This window comes from Aspergillus saccharolyticus (assembly GCF_003184585.1).
Source record: "Aspergillus saccharolyticus JOP 1030-1 unplaced genomic scaffold BP01scaffold_14, whole genome shotgun sequence".
NCBI classification, from domain to species: domain Eukaryota; kingdom Fungi; phylum Ascomycota; class Eurotiomycetes; order Eurotiales; family Aspergillaceae; genus Aspergillus; species Aspergillus saccharolyticus.
In genome coordinates this window covers 614,606-630,292 of record NW_020290624.1, presented here as the reverse complement: position 1 = coordinate 630,292, position 15,687 = coordinate 614,606, and the positions used below count along the sequence as shown (strand labels likewise).

Below are 15,687 nucleotides of genomic sequence, written 5' to 3'. Positions count from 1 at the left end.
GAGGAGCCTGTGGCTGAGGAGCCTGTTGCCGAGGAGCCTGTGGCTGAGGAGCCTGCTGCTGAGGAGCCTGTCGCCAAGGAGCCTATTACTGAGGAACCTGTGGCTGAGGAACCTGTGGCTGAGGAACCTGTGGCTGAGGAACCTGTGGCTGAGGAACCTGTGGCTGAGGAACCTGTGGCTGAGGAGCCTGTGGCTGAGGAGCCTGTGGCTGAGGAGCCTGCTGCTGAGGAGCCTGTTGCTGAGGAGCCTGCTGCTGAGGAGCCTGTTGAGGTACTAGCTGCCGAAGCTACCCCCGAGAAGGCCATCGAAGAGCCTGTCGTTGAGGAAGCGGTTGCCGACGCTGCTGTTGCTCACATTGCCGAGGAGCCAGCTATTGAGGAGCCCGTTATCGAGCCGACTGTCGAGAAACCTACCGAGGATCCAGTTGTGGTGCAACCGGTCGCTGATACCACCCTTGAGAAGGAGATTGAGGAGCCCGCAGTAACGGAAGATTCAGTTGCCGAAGAACCTGCTGTTGAGGCCATTTCCGACGAGAACTCCGAGAAACCAGCCACCGAGATCCCAGCCATGGAGGAGTCTCTCGCTCAAGAACCTGTTGCTGAGCCCATCGTTGCTGAGGTCGCCGAGACTGTCAATGAGCCCACTGCCGATGCAGAGGTTGCGAAGGAGCCTGTCGCAGAGGCTATCGTTGCTGAGACTGCGCAGACTGTCGAAGAGCCTGCTCAGGAAACCCCTGCTGTCGAAGAGCCGGTAACTGAGGTTTCAGAGGAAGCAGCAGAGCAGGACAAGGCTGCCGAGACTTCAGTTGCCGATGTCACTGAGACTTCTGCACCAGAGGAGTCTGCCGCAGCCGTCGAAGAGCCCGTGGTGGAAACCGCAGCTGTCGAGGAACCTCTTAGCGAGAAGTCCGCCGTCGAAGAAATCGCACAATCGGAGCCAGCTGCTGAGGAGCCCGTGGCCGAGAAGGCTATCGAAGCTGCGGAACCCACTCAGGAGATCTCCCCTGAGGAGCCTGAAGCTGCTGAGCTCAAGGAGGAGCCCGTGGCCGAGGAATCTGTCCAACCTGAGCCTGCTGCTGCCGAGGATGTCTCCGAGGAGATTGCAGAGCTTGTCCAAGAGAAGCCTGCTTCTGAGGAGGAAGTTTCTGAGGTTCCTGTTGTCGAAGAGCCTGCTGCATTCGAGCCCGCGACCGTGGAAGCTGCCATTGCCGAAGAGCCTGCTTCTGAAGTTTCTGCTGTTGAAGCTTCTGGTGAAAAAGTTCCAGAAGACGTCACTGAAGAGAAGGCTCTTGAAGACTCGACTCATGCCGAATCTACCGAGGAGGCTGCGGCAGTCTCGGTGCCTGTGGTGGAGAACAGCGCCGTTGCTGAAGCCCCCGATCAAGTGACTCAGGAAAAGCCTCAGGAGACCCCCGCCATCGAGGAGATCGAAGAGACTCCCGCCGTCGAAAAGACTCCCGCCGTCGAAGAGACTCCCGCCGTCGAAGAGACTCCCGCCGTCGAGGAGATTCCCGCTGTCGAGGAGACGCCAGCCGTCGAGCAGAGCCCCGCTTTCGAGGAGACGCCCGCCGTTGAAGAGACGCCCGCTGTTGACGACACTCCCGCCGTTGAAGAGACGCCCGCTGTCGAAGAGACGCCCGCTGTCGAAGAGACTCCCGCTGTTGAGGAAACCCCTGCTATTGAGGAGACCCCTGCTGTGGAAGAGACCCCTGCCATCGAGGAGACCCCTGCCATCGAGGAGACTCCCGCTGTCGAGGAGACGCCCGCCATCGAGGAGACCCCCGCTATCGAAGAGACTCCCGCCGTCGAAGAGACTCCCGCCGTCGAAGAGACTCCCGCTGTTGACGACACTCCCGCCGTCGAGGAGACTCCCGCTATCGAAGAGACTCCCGCTGTCGAGGAGACGCCCGCCGTTGAAGAGACTCCCGCCGTCGAGGAGACCGCCGCTGTTGAAGAGACTCCCGCTGTTGAGGAAACCCCTGCTATTGAGGAGACCCCTGCTGTGGAAGAGACCCCTGCCGTCGAGGAGACTCCCGCTGTTGAGGAGACTCCCTCCGTCGAAAAGTCTCAGGAAGAACCTAAGGAGGTCCCTGTTGTCGAAGAAGCTCCTCTTGAGGAGAGTCTCGCCGATGTGCCTGCAGCAGTTGTTGCTGAGGAGCCCAAGGAAGCACCGGTTGTTGAAGAGAAGCCCGTCATCGACGAGGTCCAGCCGACATCGGCGGCAGCAGTGGAGGAGCCTGTCGAGGAATTTGTTCCTGATGTCACTGAGAAGGAGGAGGTTGTCGTGACACCCGCCACGGAGGATTTCATTCCCGCTGTCGTCAAGGAAGATGTGGCCCGGGTGACCGAGGGTGTTGACGAGCCTGCTGCCGCTGTGCAAACCCCCGAGCCTGTTGCGACTGAATCCGTTCCTGAGGCTACTACGACCGAGGAACCCGAAGCACAAGCCGTTGTGGAGCCGGTTGCTGTGCAGGATGTGGCAGATGAGACCCGTGAGCTCGCTGAGGCGCAACTTTCCGAACGTGTGTCTTTCGCCGAAATCGAGGGCAAGGTCGAGCAAGCCCCCACCAATGGAGTTGACAACACGCAAACGGTTGCTGAAGATGACACTGAGCCTACCACTATCGCCAAGGATGAAAGCTCTGCCGTTCCTGCCAAGGAAGAGCCTGCCAAGGACAACACCCTGATGCCCGAGATCATCGCTGCAGGCGCTGCCGCTGCCGTGGCTGCCGGAGGTGTCCTTGCCGTTGGAGCCGCTTCGTCGCACAAGGAGCGCGATGCTGAAGCTGCTGCTGAACCTGTTGCTCCTGTGGCTGCCCACGAGGAGTCCGAGGCCAGGCCTACTCCTTCGGCTACGTCAAAGGAGCCCGAGGCTGCAGCAGCACCTGCTGAAACCAAATCACAGGAACCCCAGCCCGAGGACAAGGACAAGGCTGTCAACGCCGTGCCTGGTACTTGGCCTACTGAGGGTAAGAGCTCTTCGGCTACAAATAAGCAGCTCGAAACTGACCATGACGCAGCTCACGCCGGTGGTCACGCCCAACAAGCAACCCGGGAGCCCGAGAGCACCGCCGCCGAACCGTCGAACGCTGCTGACAAGGCAGTAGCCACGAAGGGAGACGAGAACCCTCGTTCACAGAGTCAAAATCGGTCAGTCACCGCTGTTTCTCTGAATCATAAGAAGCATGACAGCTGGTTGAAGACTATCTTACGCGCTGTGTTTACCAATTTCTTTGGAGCAATCTTCTCTCCTTTCCGCCGTCGCGGGAGGAACAACCAATAGATGTGTTTCCTAGAGATGCTGATTTCAATGAAGCCTGTTTGGGCTGAGTTGAATCTATGCAATTGTGATGCTTACGTTTGTTTATTGCCAACGCTAATGTGAATCAGGAGCCTGTTCTTGATGACCGTTTTTGCTGCCCCCTTGCTCGCATTTGTTTGGCATGCATATACCCGCTGAGTTGTTCGAATTTCTTGATGCGAACCTGCGCCGCTCATTTTATTGCTCGAATCGATTCCCCTGTATTTGATATATTGATGGCTTAGGACGAGTATCTACTGCCAGTGTTGTGTTACTCCGCTCAACTGTTCGAGTGTTTCAGATGTGTTGATAATGCTGGTGATGATAATTTCAAGACGCTGTTGTTTGCAAGTTGACATGCAGGTTATTGTTTACTCCATAGCATATAATGTGTCCTATGATTGATGATAATGAGATTATTCGATTTTTCTGTTTGAATGTCTTGTCATAGTCACAGAGTTGCCGGGGAGTCGCATGAGCATTTGACAAGGGCTAGATTCTCTGTGTTTCTTCATACAGCCTCTTCTCTAGAAAGACATTGCTCGCGCGTCTGATCGTAGATCGTACTTATCTCAACTTCCCTAGTTCGTACCAACGATGTTTGAACCAGGAACGCTGAGATGCGCCTCGCATGTCTATTCTGTATTTGCCCCTTGTTCCTTAGTATCTGGTAGATTTACAGTCCATGCTGGGGATAGCCAGTGAAGAAATCATTACGGAGATGGCTGGCAGTAGGTTGAACCAACGGGGTTCTGGAATAATTTCAGCCAGCCAGCTCTGGGCTCTATCAGTATCTCTTCTTGTATCCTGGTCTTCATTACCTTTTTTTTTCTTTTTCATTTCATCTCATTCTCATATTGGCCCTTTTATTCGTGATCTGGGCATCTGCATACAGATATGAACAAGAGGAATGGCAACAGGAATGGCGACAGCAACAGTAACGGCATCAGAAATCGGGAGAATAGCATGAACAGCAATCAGGATTCATCAACACAATTCAACAATTCAGAGTAGTAGTAGTAGAGCGGCTAGCCAGCCTGCGGCTTTCTGAGAGATAGGTATAAGGTAGTGTAAGCCCTGTGGCTCTTGCAAGGGGGGGTTTAGATGTGGCAAAGAACTGGGTCTTCTGCTTGGGACCGTACAGTATTCGTTCGTTCGTTCTTGCTTGTATAGCAGATGCCAGATGTCTTTGTGTCCGGATTTCCTTTTCTGATTTCTGAGGAATGATGGTGGTGGTGGTGGTGGTGGTTTTCTGGTGTTTTCAGTGCCCCCCCCCCCCCCGGGAGGAGGCGAAGAGTAAGAAGAGGCGAATGATAAAAATTGAAGTTGCGCATGGTCACAGGTTTTAAAAGGCTTCGTCGAGCACATCCAACATGGAATTCAGTACGGCAGGAGTGCACTGCTACATGCTATTTCATACATCGCCCGTTTGGATGTCTGTCGATTCCCCGGGTTACAGTCCGTCCACGACGAGCTGGTCAAGGATAGGTATCTTCTTCTGTTACTACAGTATTGTTCATGCCGTTTCTCTTGGGGGTGGGAGGATGCTGTTGTCCCTGGGAGTTTGACGGTGCATTGAGGGTTTTTGGAGTAATAGAATCAGGGAAAGGAGATTAAGATGGAGAGAGGGCATGTGGTCATTCAGTTTCTATTCTGTTTGGATGTCATCTGTTTTCGTTTCTCTGCAGTGTCTTAAGAGGGAGAGGGAAAAGAGTCGAGCTCTTTTCGTGAGAGTCTTCTACTCATTAGCACGGGCCTGGGTCTCATGCTAACTTCTACTCATTCCGCGGGATTCTACTTCAGGTTCGCCGGACTGTACAGTAACACGAAATGTCGTTGGCCCTTCTGATGCCTTGCTCTTCCCTATGATACTTAGTTTCCTAACAGATCGTAGTGGGTTCAAAGCGCAGATTCCAAACCTCATAGTTTGAGCAGAGTGTATGGTTTATCTTGCATAGCATTGCATTGCATTACATAGCCCTGATTTCTGGCTACACGGCGTGGGCTCTCTGGTAGTTACGGTTACTAGCTTTCGTACTCTGTCTCGAGAGCCTTCAGTAAAGAGTGATTCGCACTGGTTCTCACTGGTATCCACTGGCGTGAAGAAATGCAGGAGATCCACTTTCATAGCCACGAGCGCCATCTAGCAGCCTACGCAACGCGGCTTAGAGGAATTCTTCATCTGGAGGTTGGAGAAGAGGCCCTTTTCGCTTCTGCATTGAACTATGCCCGGGTTTCTCTAGAATTAGGATTCATAGTCAATTTCTTTGCCCATGCGTTATTATGATAGACTGCTGCTCGCTAATGATGACTGGAAGAGTCAAGCTGCAGCTCTTAGAAGAGAACTAGAAGAGCTAAACTGATGCCCTTCTAAAATGACTGTCACAGCTAAACTACGCCCTCAGACAACAAGAACAGCCTACCAATTTACCCCCGTCTCTCACCAAGACCAAAGGCCCCAGATACCCCATCCCCCTCGACATTACCTATACAACCCCATAGACACCCTCTGCCCAGAAACAATCAAAACACCTGCAAAGGAGAAAGTAAGCTCACCCAAAGTAAGCCACCAGCACAAGTAATTCACATCTTCCATCGGGATAACCCCCAAAGTGAAAAAGCCCTGGTCAGAGATCCCGTGCCGTCACTTGGGCAGTGTCTCCACGCAATGTGTTAAACCGTTCATTCACTGCTGAATCCCCATAGTGTTGTATCTCTAAGCTTCGATGTAGTCTGTTTACCCCGCGTCTTTCTTTCTCTGTAAATTGATCTTTTGAGATTTACCAATCTCTTTGCACAGCACACTTGTGATTTGATTCCTGCATCTACAATACAATAGCAACCACCATCGTGTGATCATCGCGGATCAGATCAGTTCCATATCATAACAAAGTGAGCTCTTGCTTCCTTGCGTACAGACTTGATTCTGCTGGTGAGATGGACAGAGATGAGGCGATATCGATATCGATATCAACATTGGAAAGTGTTTCATTCCATCCTAAGCTGACGCGTGGGAGTCTTTCCTCACCTTAGAAACAACACTCAACACCTTCTCCATCGATCAGTTCATCAAGCTGTCATCCACTTCCATCCATCACTTTCTCTCGCAAGCTTGAACATTCAACAGTCACGCACGAAGAGAGTAGGAAAAGGTATGTGGTTGATCTCGAGTAACTATCATCACCCCAGCACTAGAAGTCAAGTTCAAGGTTCAGTGGTGCACATAACCCAAATCACATATCAGGACTGTTGGTAACACTGTTGTTGGCATACCAAGCGCCTGTTGGAACTTCTGATAGTGATATCAACGCGTGTGCCCTGCGTATATCAAGTCCAACCTTTGTTCTTTTTTTGCGTCCTGCCTGTCCTCCTCTCATGTCATATTGGTAGTAGATAAAGCCGCACGGAGGAGAACTAATACGTGATAGCAGACATAGTCACCCGTGTTTCGAGCACGAACCTAGGGCTGGGTGGCAATCACCATGGCACCCGAGGATGGCAACGCGTGGGCAATCCGAAAAGCCAAAGAAGCTCAGGCCCAGGCTCGTGCAAGAGAGCTGCACCAGCAGCAGAGGAATGAAGACCATTCACAGGGACCCCATGACAATTTTAAACATTGTGAACCTGCTGCTATTGATCTTAACACAGGTATGTCAGCTTTCTTTTGATTGCAGGTGTGTGTGTGTGCAGATGCTCACCTTGATCATCAGAACTTGCCAGGAACACCACTTCGACAATCTCATCCTCCTCCACGGCGGTAACCTCATCGTACTCTTCCGAAAAGCCGCACATCCAATGCGGCAGCAGAAACTTCAATGGCGAAGTCACCATCTCCATGCCCAAGCAAAAATCCGCACGAAGCTCGGAGGAGACAATAACGCCTACATCATATTCATCCACCTTCGAGAAAAAGACGCAGTCCGAGACGTCCAAGCCCGTCAAGCGGGTTCGCATCTCAGACGAAACTATCACAACAACCTACTCGCCGTATTCCTGGCCGAGTCTGGAAGAAAAGAAGTCCGGCGACGACAGACCCACCGCGAAACGCTCGCTCACCGATGGCTCGGTAGCCACCACTACCAAGCCCCACGGGATCCTCAAGCCGGCCAAGCGCTCGTTCACCGACCCGTTCAATCGCCGGGCTCGCAAGTCCGAGAAGGCCAAGGCAGCAGGAGGAGACCCGGGACCGGAGCACAGCTACTGGGAACCGGATGAGAAGCCAGGGTTCTTCCAGGCGCTGCGCTCGAAGCTCTCGCTGAAGGAGTTGGCGCGGCTGGGGCATAAGTCGGCCGAAGATGAAAATATTGGGCCCTGGATGAAAGTGGCGGATTATTTGGATATCGTTGATCCGGGATGGCGTAAGGATATCGAGGTCGGCATTGCGATCAAGAAGGGCATTTGGCGGCTCGAGCCCGAGAAGAAGAAGCCCGACCCCAACCCCAAGTATCCGAATTGTGGCATCTGGCGCGCCCAGTACCCTAAAAACCATAAGCCTTGCACCTGGACTGGGCCGCCGTCAGATGATGGGGATTCTGATGAATCTGGGGAGGAGGCCTTGTTGCCGGCGACGCCTTATATCGAAGATAAGGTTAATGCGGGTCATTACATCGCGAATCCTAATCACGGTAGGACTGGCAATGAGAGCAAGGAGAACGCGGTGCCCTCGATCAGCGACAGGTTGACAGCGGCTTCCACTGTGCAACACATGGCTGGCAATCCTGTTGCTCAGCACAAGCCTGTTGTGGCCAACGCATCGGCGAGCGTGCCTGCTCGTCAGTCTGGCCTGCTAGGCACCTTTGAGCACAAACCCAGCAAGGCCGCTGAGAATAAACCACTCGTCGAGGGATCCAGAAGCATGTCCACTCAATCTCAGCAGATGCAGAAGCACGACCCCCACACATCGACTGAGTACAATTCACTGGCCACGGACGGACCCAAGAGAGTAGTATCCTTCCCCAAACCCAGTAACACCGCCGAAGCAAAGCAATTCCAGTTCCCAGCCAACAAGCACGAGCAGGAACCAATCAAGACAACTGAGAACAAAACACTCGTCACCGAGAATTCTAAGAACGTGTTCATCCTACCACAGAACACGCAGCAGCACGGACCTCACAAACCGACAGTATCCTTTAAGTCCGGTCACACTGTCGAAGCAAAGCATTCGCGGTCCCAGTCCCACGAGCCCGAGCAGCACAAATCGCCTGTCGCCAATCTATCAAACGAAGTGCCCGGCCGCCGACGTGACAGACCGGTCGAAATGGAGGATGAGGATCATCTTCCCGCAAAGGACGACTTCCGTAACCACCAGTTGTGCATATTTGACGGAGAATTGCTGTGTCCGATCTGTCCCACAGTCCTGAACCCTGGACAGATCTACTCGCCGTCAGTATATGGAGTCTCGGGAGATTCCTCCTCGATACGTACCTTGGATCTTCAAGAGTCTCTCACACAACCACTGAGCCTGGCCGAACAGGAGGGATGTCGTCAGATGGAGATGCGATACGATCTAGTGAGCCCCTTTGTCGCACTCGCCGACCACCCTCCCAGGCCTGCTCCCAGTGTCCCCGCGCACCCTACCAGACCGGCTCCCAGCATTCCAGCGCCTACCAGACCGGCTCCCAGTGTCCCCGCGCTCCCAGATGGAGGCCAACCGCCGACAGCATCCAACGGCGCAGCGTACTCGGACGGAGTCTCATACCATAATGCTCGGCGATCCAGTCGCGGTGGTCATGCTCCGACTCCACCAGCTCCTCCCTACAGCAACATGGCAACTCTGGAGGACCAGCTCGCCTCACACATGGCAGAACTGCATTCGCATGTGGAAAAGACCACCAGTCGACTGAGCAAGTCGTTCGAGGACAATAAGACCTGGCACATGGACCGAATCAGGCAGCAAGTCGATGAGATGTCGGACATTGCCCGGTTGATCAACGCGAAGACAATCGCCCAGGAGGAGACGCTGAACCAGACCCAACGTATGATGAAGGAGATCCGCACGGAAATGGCTGCTGTTCGACAGGACGTGCAGAATATGGAAAGCAGAGTGACTTCCCTCGTCCGGGAAGAAGTCGCCAAACTCTGCGAGGGCATCCAAAGCCTCAAGACCGGCGGTGGTCCCCGCAGCCCAGCACAGGAAGAACGACCCTGGACTGGGCTGCAGGGCCCTTATGAGAGTATCACTGGTGATAGTACAACTGGTGTCAGATATGAACAGAGACCAAGCTCGATAAGACAGCGATCTCGCCTGAGTGGCAGAAGTATGCTGAAGTTGGAGTTGTCCAGCGTGTTGAACAATCGGGAGGAGAAGGAGAGGGAGAACAACACGGAGGAGGCTCCAGTGAATCGCATCCAGAATGAAAGCACCCCAGTCACACCAGCCAGCTTCCAGAGTGAAATTCCGTCAGTTTCCGCCGAGGATCCGCTTGCGCTGCCGCACTCGGCGACAGAGAGTGAATGCGTGTCTGAACTGCGTGTTGCTGCGGAGCCTGCGCTGGCGGTCCCAAACAGAGATCTCTCTGATGATATTCTCTCACTTGCACGGCCCTCCACTTCAACTTCACGTACCAACATCACCGAGTCTTCCATTACTATTGCTTGTGGTAACTCCATTACTTCTTCCAACTCCGGGGCTGGTGCCAGTACAACTGACTCCGGGTCTCTCAATTCCACTGATCGTGTCAAAAGAACCAAGCTTTCCAAGCCCTCTGCTTTCGCTGAGGGTGAGGTCAATCCGGCTGACTATCCCGACTTGGACCCAGCCATCGCTGCAACGATGAAGTGTCCTAGCCAGATGGCGCTCTTTGGACACCGCGGCAAACGCAAGAAGACCAAGAACCCCACCGCCACCCCGACTGGGGCAGAGCTCCCTGAGCTGCCACCGGATCCGCTCAGGGCCAAAGCCCAGCGCCAGCCCAGAGACGAGCCGAAACCGAAAACTCATGGTCAGCTTCGTCGTGGCCTGAACACTCAGCGCCTACTGCACCGGCAGGATGAGCCCAACAAGGAGCACGAAGGACAGAGCAAGGACAAGGACAAGTCCAAGTCCAAGCCTGTCAAGGATCCAAGAACCATCGACCCGGACTTGCGTACGCCCCTCGAGCAGCACCTCGTCCGCGCCATTATCGAGGCTGATCCGATGATCCCCTGGGAAGTTACCGTGCGGAATGAAATGCAGAAGCATGCCGAGTCTACGCTGACCGGCTCAGCTGAAACAAGCCTCAAGTCCCGGGAGAGTAAGAAGACCCTCCGGTCAGTCGACAGTGAGGCCACCCTGAGACCAGATCCATTCTTTGACACTCGTTCGGAGTTCGAGGCTCGCGCCGCTCGCCACTACGATCAGAAGTGGGTGGCCAAAAAATACCACAATTGTCTCACCAAACCGGTGGACCCGGAGAAAGAGCTGAAGCCCAAGAAATCCGGCACCAAGCTCAGTAGGACCCTGGGACTCGGCGATAACGATGAACCGACGCGCAGAACGTCCAAGGATTCGAGCATAAAGTCTGTCACGGGCTTGAGTATCCGCACGAAGATGTCCAAGTCTGATAAGTCGGGCGGTTCAAGTGTCAAGTCGCACGGATCGTCGCATGGGGACAAGGCGAGTATCGGGCAGGGTGTCTCGACGCCGCCTGTGCCCTCCATGCCCACCACCCCTACCGTCCCCAGCATGCAGGAATTGGGATCGGAGATGAGCAGCATGACCACCGCGCAAGCAATGGGGTCGGATGCGAGCACCAACATGGTCGAAGTGCAGGAGGCATCGGGATCAAACATCGAACCCCCGATGACGGCTGAAGCAACAGTCTCAACCTTCACATCCCCCACGGTCCCAGTCACAAGATCCCCAGCATACCCCGTCCGCACGAGCAGTCTTCGCACCTCCACCAACATGCCCTCCCTGACCACCAGTATTCCAACCACTCCTACCACCCCCCGCACCCCACGCACCCCCCGCACCCTGGGCCAAGTCACCCACAACGCCGACTGGGGGATCGACGAATCCCAGGGAGACGGCACCTGGCGCGATTTCTGGGATCCTGATAGCAATGACTTTCCGGCTTACCGCCCGGGCATGTTCGACCATGATCCGATGGCCGGCAGCCTCGTGCCTCGTCCGCCGCCGAGAACCTGCGTGACGCCCGTGCCGGATGACTTGCCGGAGTATCTCAGGGCGTACCATGAGCGTCGTGCGTCCCTTGAGGAGCCGCCGATTGTGGATTACGCGAGGGGGAATCGGCACCGCGATGCGAGCATTTATACTGCTGAGGCGGATGATGTGATTTGACTTATCGGTTGTTGGCATGGCATGGCAGGGTAGGTGGGTGGAGTTTCAGCGTTGACTTTGGAAACGGGCGGAGTGGGGATTTGTTGACTTCGTCTTGAAGATAGCTTTTACATCCAAGGATTGTGATCTGGTCGGTTTCGTTTCTGTAATTGTTTTCATTTCCAATTCGTTTGTGTTCTTGCTTTTTTTCTCGCGCTTTCTTTGTTTCTGTTTCTGTTTCTGTTTCTTGTTTTTCCTTGTTTCCTTTGATTAATCTGGGGGTATGGTAATGGTAATGGTAATGATCATGATCATGATATGAACGAAAACGACAATGCGACGAAATTATGACCTGGGGAGAGAGGGGAGGGCCCAGCTTGATTTTTTCTTTTTTATTTTTGAATTGAAAACCACGAAAACAGAAATGGTTCTACCAATTCGCTTCTATAAAGCAAAGTGAGAATTGTTGTGTGGATAAGCAGCAAAGTTAAGTTTGTACTCCGTAGGGTAGACGCAATGATATTGCAACGGACAGCCCGCGCCAATCAATTAGGAAACTAATGACTTTTCATACACTCGCTGAAAAGAAAAAAGACAGATCTAGTATCTCCTACCCAGCCAAGCCTAATTCCGCGTCATGATCATCTTTTCGATATCCAATGCGACGTCTCGGATCTGAGGACAGTAGTGGTTTCGCAGCAACTCGCCCTCCCAGACCGTGCCCGCGAACACATTCGTGGTTTCGATGTCCGTGGCGAACGGATTGAAAACACCATCGCCCTTGCGCTCTTCGCTGTGCCACAACGAGGCGATGCGGCGAGCGTTGTGCCGGGCCACTTGGTTCATCAAGGAGAGGGTGGCAATCGCCGACTTCTCCGGCAGCTGCAGCGACGAGGTCATCAGCCGTTTGGCGAAGCTGCCGAGTCGCACCGGCGGGGGATTGCCGTGGGCGCGGGAGATGAGGGTGGAATGGAGGCAGCGGAGAAGGAGGACAGTCGGGGTCTGGAAGTTGACCTTCTTCCGGGGTCGGTAGATGTTGTTGGCGGCGTGGGAGTCGGGGTCGGGGAGGCGCAAGGATTTGTCAGGGTTGTATTCGACGTCGGGGTTGATGGAGAGGGTGTAAAGGGAGCGGTAGAGGTGCTTGACGAAATAGCTCAGGTCCAGGTGAAGGTTCGCGGCGGCCTTGCTGGCATCTTGGCCTTCCAGGAGCGCGAACGCGGTGACGGTGCAGAGCAGGGCTTCTCGGTGGGCATCCCGGGTGCTGGTAGGCTGGACGTCATTTTCGTCTTCTGCCTCCTCCGTGTTGTTCTCCTCCTCGTCTCGATCGGCATGCGCGATGAGTTCCTTCAGAGCCTCGAGCAAGTCACCGAAGAAATCCTGGTTGATCAGGTGGGCGTATTTGGCTAGACCCTCGAGAACAGGGCCCATGAGGTTGGGAATCCGGAGTTTCAGAATGCGGAAATAGATCCCAAACACCAGCTTAAGCGTTTCGGCCTGGTTCTTGTCTCTCTCTTCGTGCGAAACTAACGCGTCCGCCTCCTTCATATCCTTCTCGACTGCCTTTCTCTCCTTCTGGAGCTTGCGCTCCTTCTTCGTGCGGAACTCGCGTTTTTGCTTGGGCTTCTTGCCATTGAAAGTCTCCTCTTCGGGCTCGCGCTCGATTCGGTCCCTGGAGGCCTTGTGGGCGAATTCGGAGAGAAGACGGAGGCTGAGGAACGTGTCCAGAACACTTTCGTGGATTCTAAACTCCTTCGCCTTCATCAACTTCGAGAGCAGACGGACGGCTTCCAGCGAGACAACGCCATCCTCATCTTTCGCGAACACGTCCTCCAATGTCTCACGGCACTTGACGAAATCAGCGTCGACCTGTCTCCGCGCAAGACGGTTGATCAGGATCTTGAGCAGCTCGGTCCGGAAATTGAAGTGCGGTACGGCAAGAAGCAGGTTGCATGCGCAGTTAATTGCGATCGTCTTCAGACCCGCATCAACGGCAGCGGCGTCTCTCTTCTGCGGCTTGGTGAGGTCGACCAGCTTTCCAATGTAATGCTTGTAGTTCGAAAGGAGCCCTTGCTCGTAGCTGCGGAGTTTGCGCACTTCCTTGGAGACCTTGCCAGTCATCTCCTGGTCGGTGACAGGGCGGATTCGGTAGCCCGGAATGACATCTTTGAAGACTGCCGCTTGCGACGCGAGTGCGAGCTTCTGGATCGCAACGTGCTTGCTGGGGTCGACCATCTCCGCCATCGTCTTGAACAGTGGCATGTGCTCCTCTGGGTCTTCGTTGATTAACGTAGCCAATCTGGCCAGCTCTTCCTTCGCCTGAACGATCTGCACCTTCAACGGGATCTTGGGCGCTTCTTCCTTCACTTCCTCCTCGTCGTCCTCCTCGTCCGCCGCAGTATCGTCCATCTCCACGTCTTCGTCATCATCCGTCCCGAGGAAACTATCAGACTCCTCCGCTTCAAGCTCCGGCTCCTCCAGAGTCTGGAAACCTTCCGCGGTCTTGATAGGCAACCGGGTGCGCTCCTTGTCCTTCTTGCCGGCTTTGCGGGGTCGGCGCTCATAGTCTTGTTCGAGGTCCCATTCGGCGGCATGGCTGTAGAAGTCGCCCATGGCGGCACCAGCAGGTCGCGAGGACGCATTGTCATCGTCACCGGGGGGACTCACCCGTCTGCGCTTCGTCGTGCGCCCAGGAGCCATTTTGAGGTTTGCGGGTGTCTTGCTTTTCTGGGGAAGGAATCTTTTTCTCGCGGGTCGAATTGACCGAAACTTTTTTTTCCCGTCCTGGTGCCAAGCAAGAGATGGACTGGGAAAAGGTACCACTACTCCACCGCCTACTCCATCGGGTCCTACCGCCCAGAATTTTTGTTTCCGCGGAGCTTTTTTTTTTTGGCTTCGAGATTGCTGTTTTTTGATAGCCCACTTGGATTCATCTTTCGGTTTGGGTATTAATTTTACTTCATTTGAGTACACAAACTGTACTCTTATCACATTTCATCATGCGTCAACTCACCGAAGGTCAGTCTTGTTCTTGCTTCGCCCCGCGCAAAACTTGTTTCGACCAGCCTGTCAAGCGCCGGGGCTAACATTGCTACTACAGAGGAAACGAAGACGCTCTTCGAGAAGCTCAGCGCCTACTGCGGACGCTCCATCTCAAACCTGATCACGGCCGGCTCCGAAGACAACGACCGCTATGTCTTCCGCATGATCGGATCCCGCATCTACTACGTCCCGCTGTCCCTGGCCAACCTGGCGACCTCGATTCCCCGCGATAACTTGCTGTCGATGGGTACTGCGATTGGAAAGCTCACGAAGACCGGAAAGATGAGAGTAAGGACTATTGAGTACAGAGGAGCATTGGGTCTGGATTGACTGACGGTTGTTAGCTTCACATCACTGCGCTGGACGTCATCTCCCCTCACGCGCGGTTCAAGGTCTGGATCAAGCCGAACGGTGTCGCTCCGTTTTTGTATGGAGTGAGTATACTTCTGGATCTGGTTGGAATGGAGGCAGGAACAGAAGCTAATCGCTTTGGGTAGGGAAATGTTGTCAAGGCGCATGTTGGCAGATGGTCGGATGACTGCCCGGAGCATGCTGGAGTCGTTGTTCTCGATCAGAATGACACCCCCTTGGTAAGAACTCTGCGTCCCCTGGGCTCTGGGAGTGGAGATGACTGATAGGATATAGGGATTCGGAGTGACTGCTCGGTCCACCGCCGAGGCCCGGAAGCTGGAGCCCACGGCGATTGTCGTCTTCCGTCAGGCAGATTGCGGCGAGTATCTGAGAGAGGTGAGTTGTCTTGCTGTCTGGTTTTGGGCAGGTGGCTGACCCCTGTAATAGGAAGATACTCTGTTCACGACCTAGAGAAAAGTGTTGCATACGCGGAATCGATCATGGGGTTATTTTCATAGATACCTTGGGATTCTCGCAGGAGTTTTGGAGTCGTCGCTTGATCATCGTCTATGTGTTCGTTCATATGGTTGCTTCGTCTAGAAAAGTATTTCTCATGATGTCTAGCCTGGTCCTATCTGACGTACGATAATATCATTACTTGGCCATCGACTGGATTGTTACTAGTAGTTTCAAGTTTGTGCCGGAGACAGGATCCTCTTCAAATTGACTTGAGATAG

At 54.1% G+C, this 15,687-nt stretch overlaps 3 protein-coding genes across 3 annotated transcripts; 2 read left to right on the top strand and 1 right to left on the bottom strand.

The window, feature by feature from the left end:
• Positions 1-6,782: 6,782 nt before the first annotated feature.
• Positions 6,783-11,582, top strand: BP01DRAFT_391760 (uncharacterized protein; the record flags this gene model as incomplete). The annotated part of the gene is made up of 2 exons (XM_025578103.1): positions 6,783-6,948; positions 7,011-11,582. The coding sequence occupies 2 exons, from the start codon at positions 6,783-6,785 to the stop codon at positions 11,579-11,581; spliced, it is 4,737 nt and encodes a 1,578-aa protein (XP_025431596.1).
• A 436-nt stretch (positions 11,583-12,018) lies between these two features.
• Positions 12,019-14,304, bottom strand: BP01DRAFT_356657 (nuclear export protein Noc3). Its single transcript, XM_025575007.1, has one exon. It carries the CDS (start codon positions 14,255-14,257, stop codon positions 12,185-12,187), a length of 2,073 nt encoding a protein of 690 aa, XP_025431595.1. The 5' UTR covers positions 14,258-14,304; the 3' UTR covers positions 12,019-12,184.
• Positions 14,305-14,462: 158 nt separating this feature from the next.
• Positions 14,463-15,624, top strand: BP01DRAFT_356656 (ribosome biosynthesis protein NIP7). The gene is made up of 6 exons (XM_025575006.1): positions 14,463-14,575; positions 14,658-14,887; positions 14,944-15,033; positions 15,097-15,189; positions 15,245-15,346; positions 15,398-15,624. The coding sequence occupies exons 1-6, from the start codon at positions 14,557-14,559 to the stop codon at positions 15,419-15,421; spliced, it is 558 nt and encodes a 185-aa protein (XP_025431594.1). The 5' UTR covers positions 14,463-14,556; the 3' UTR covers positions 15,422-15,624.
• Positions 15,625-15,687: the final 63 nt, after the last annotated feature.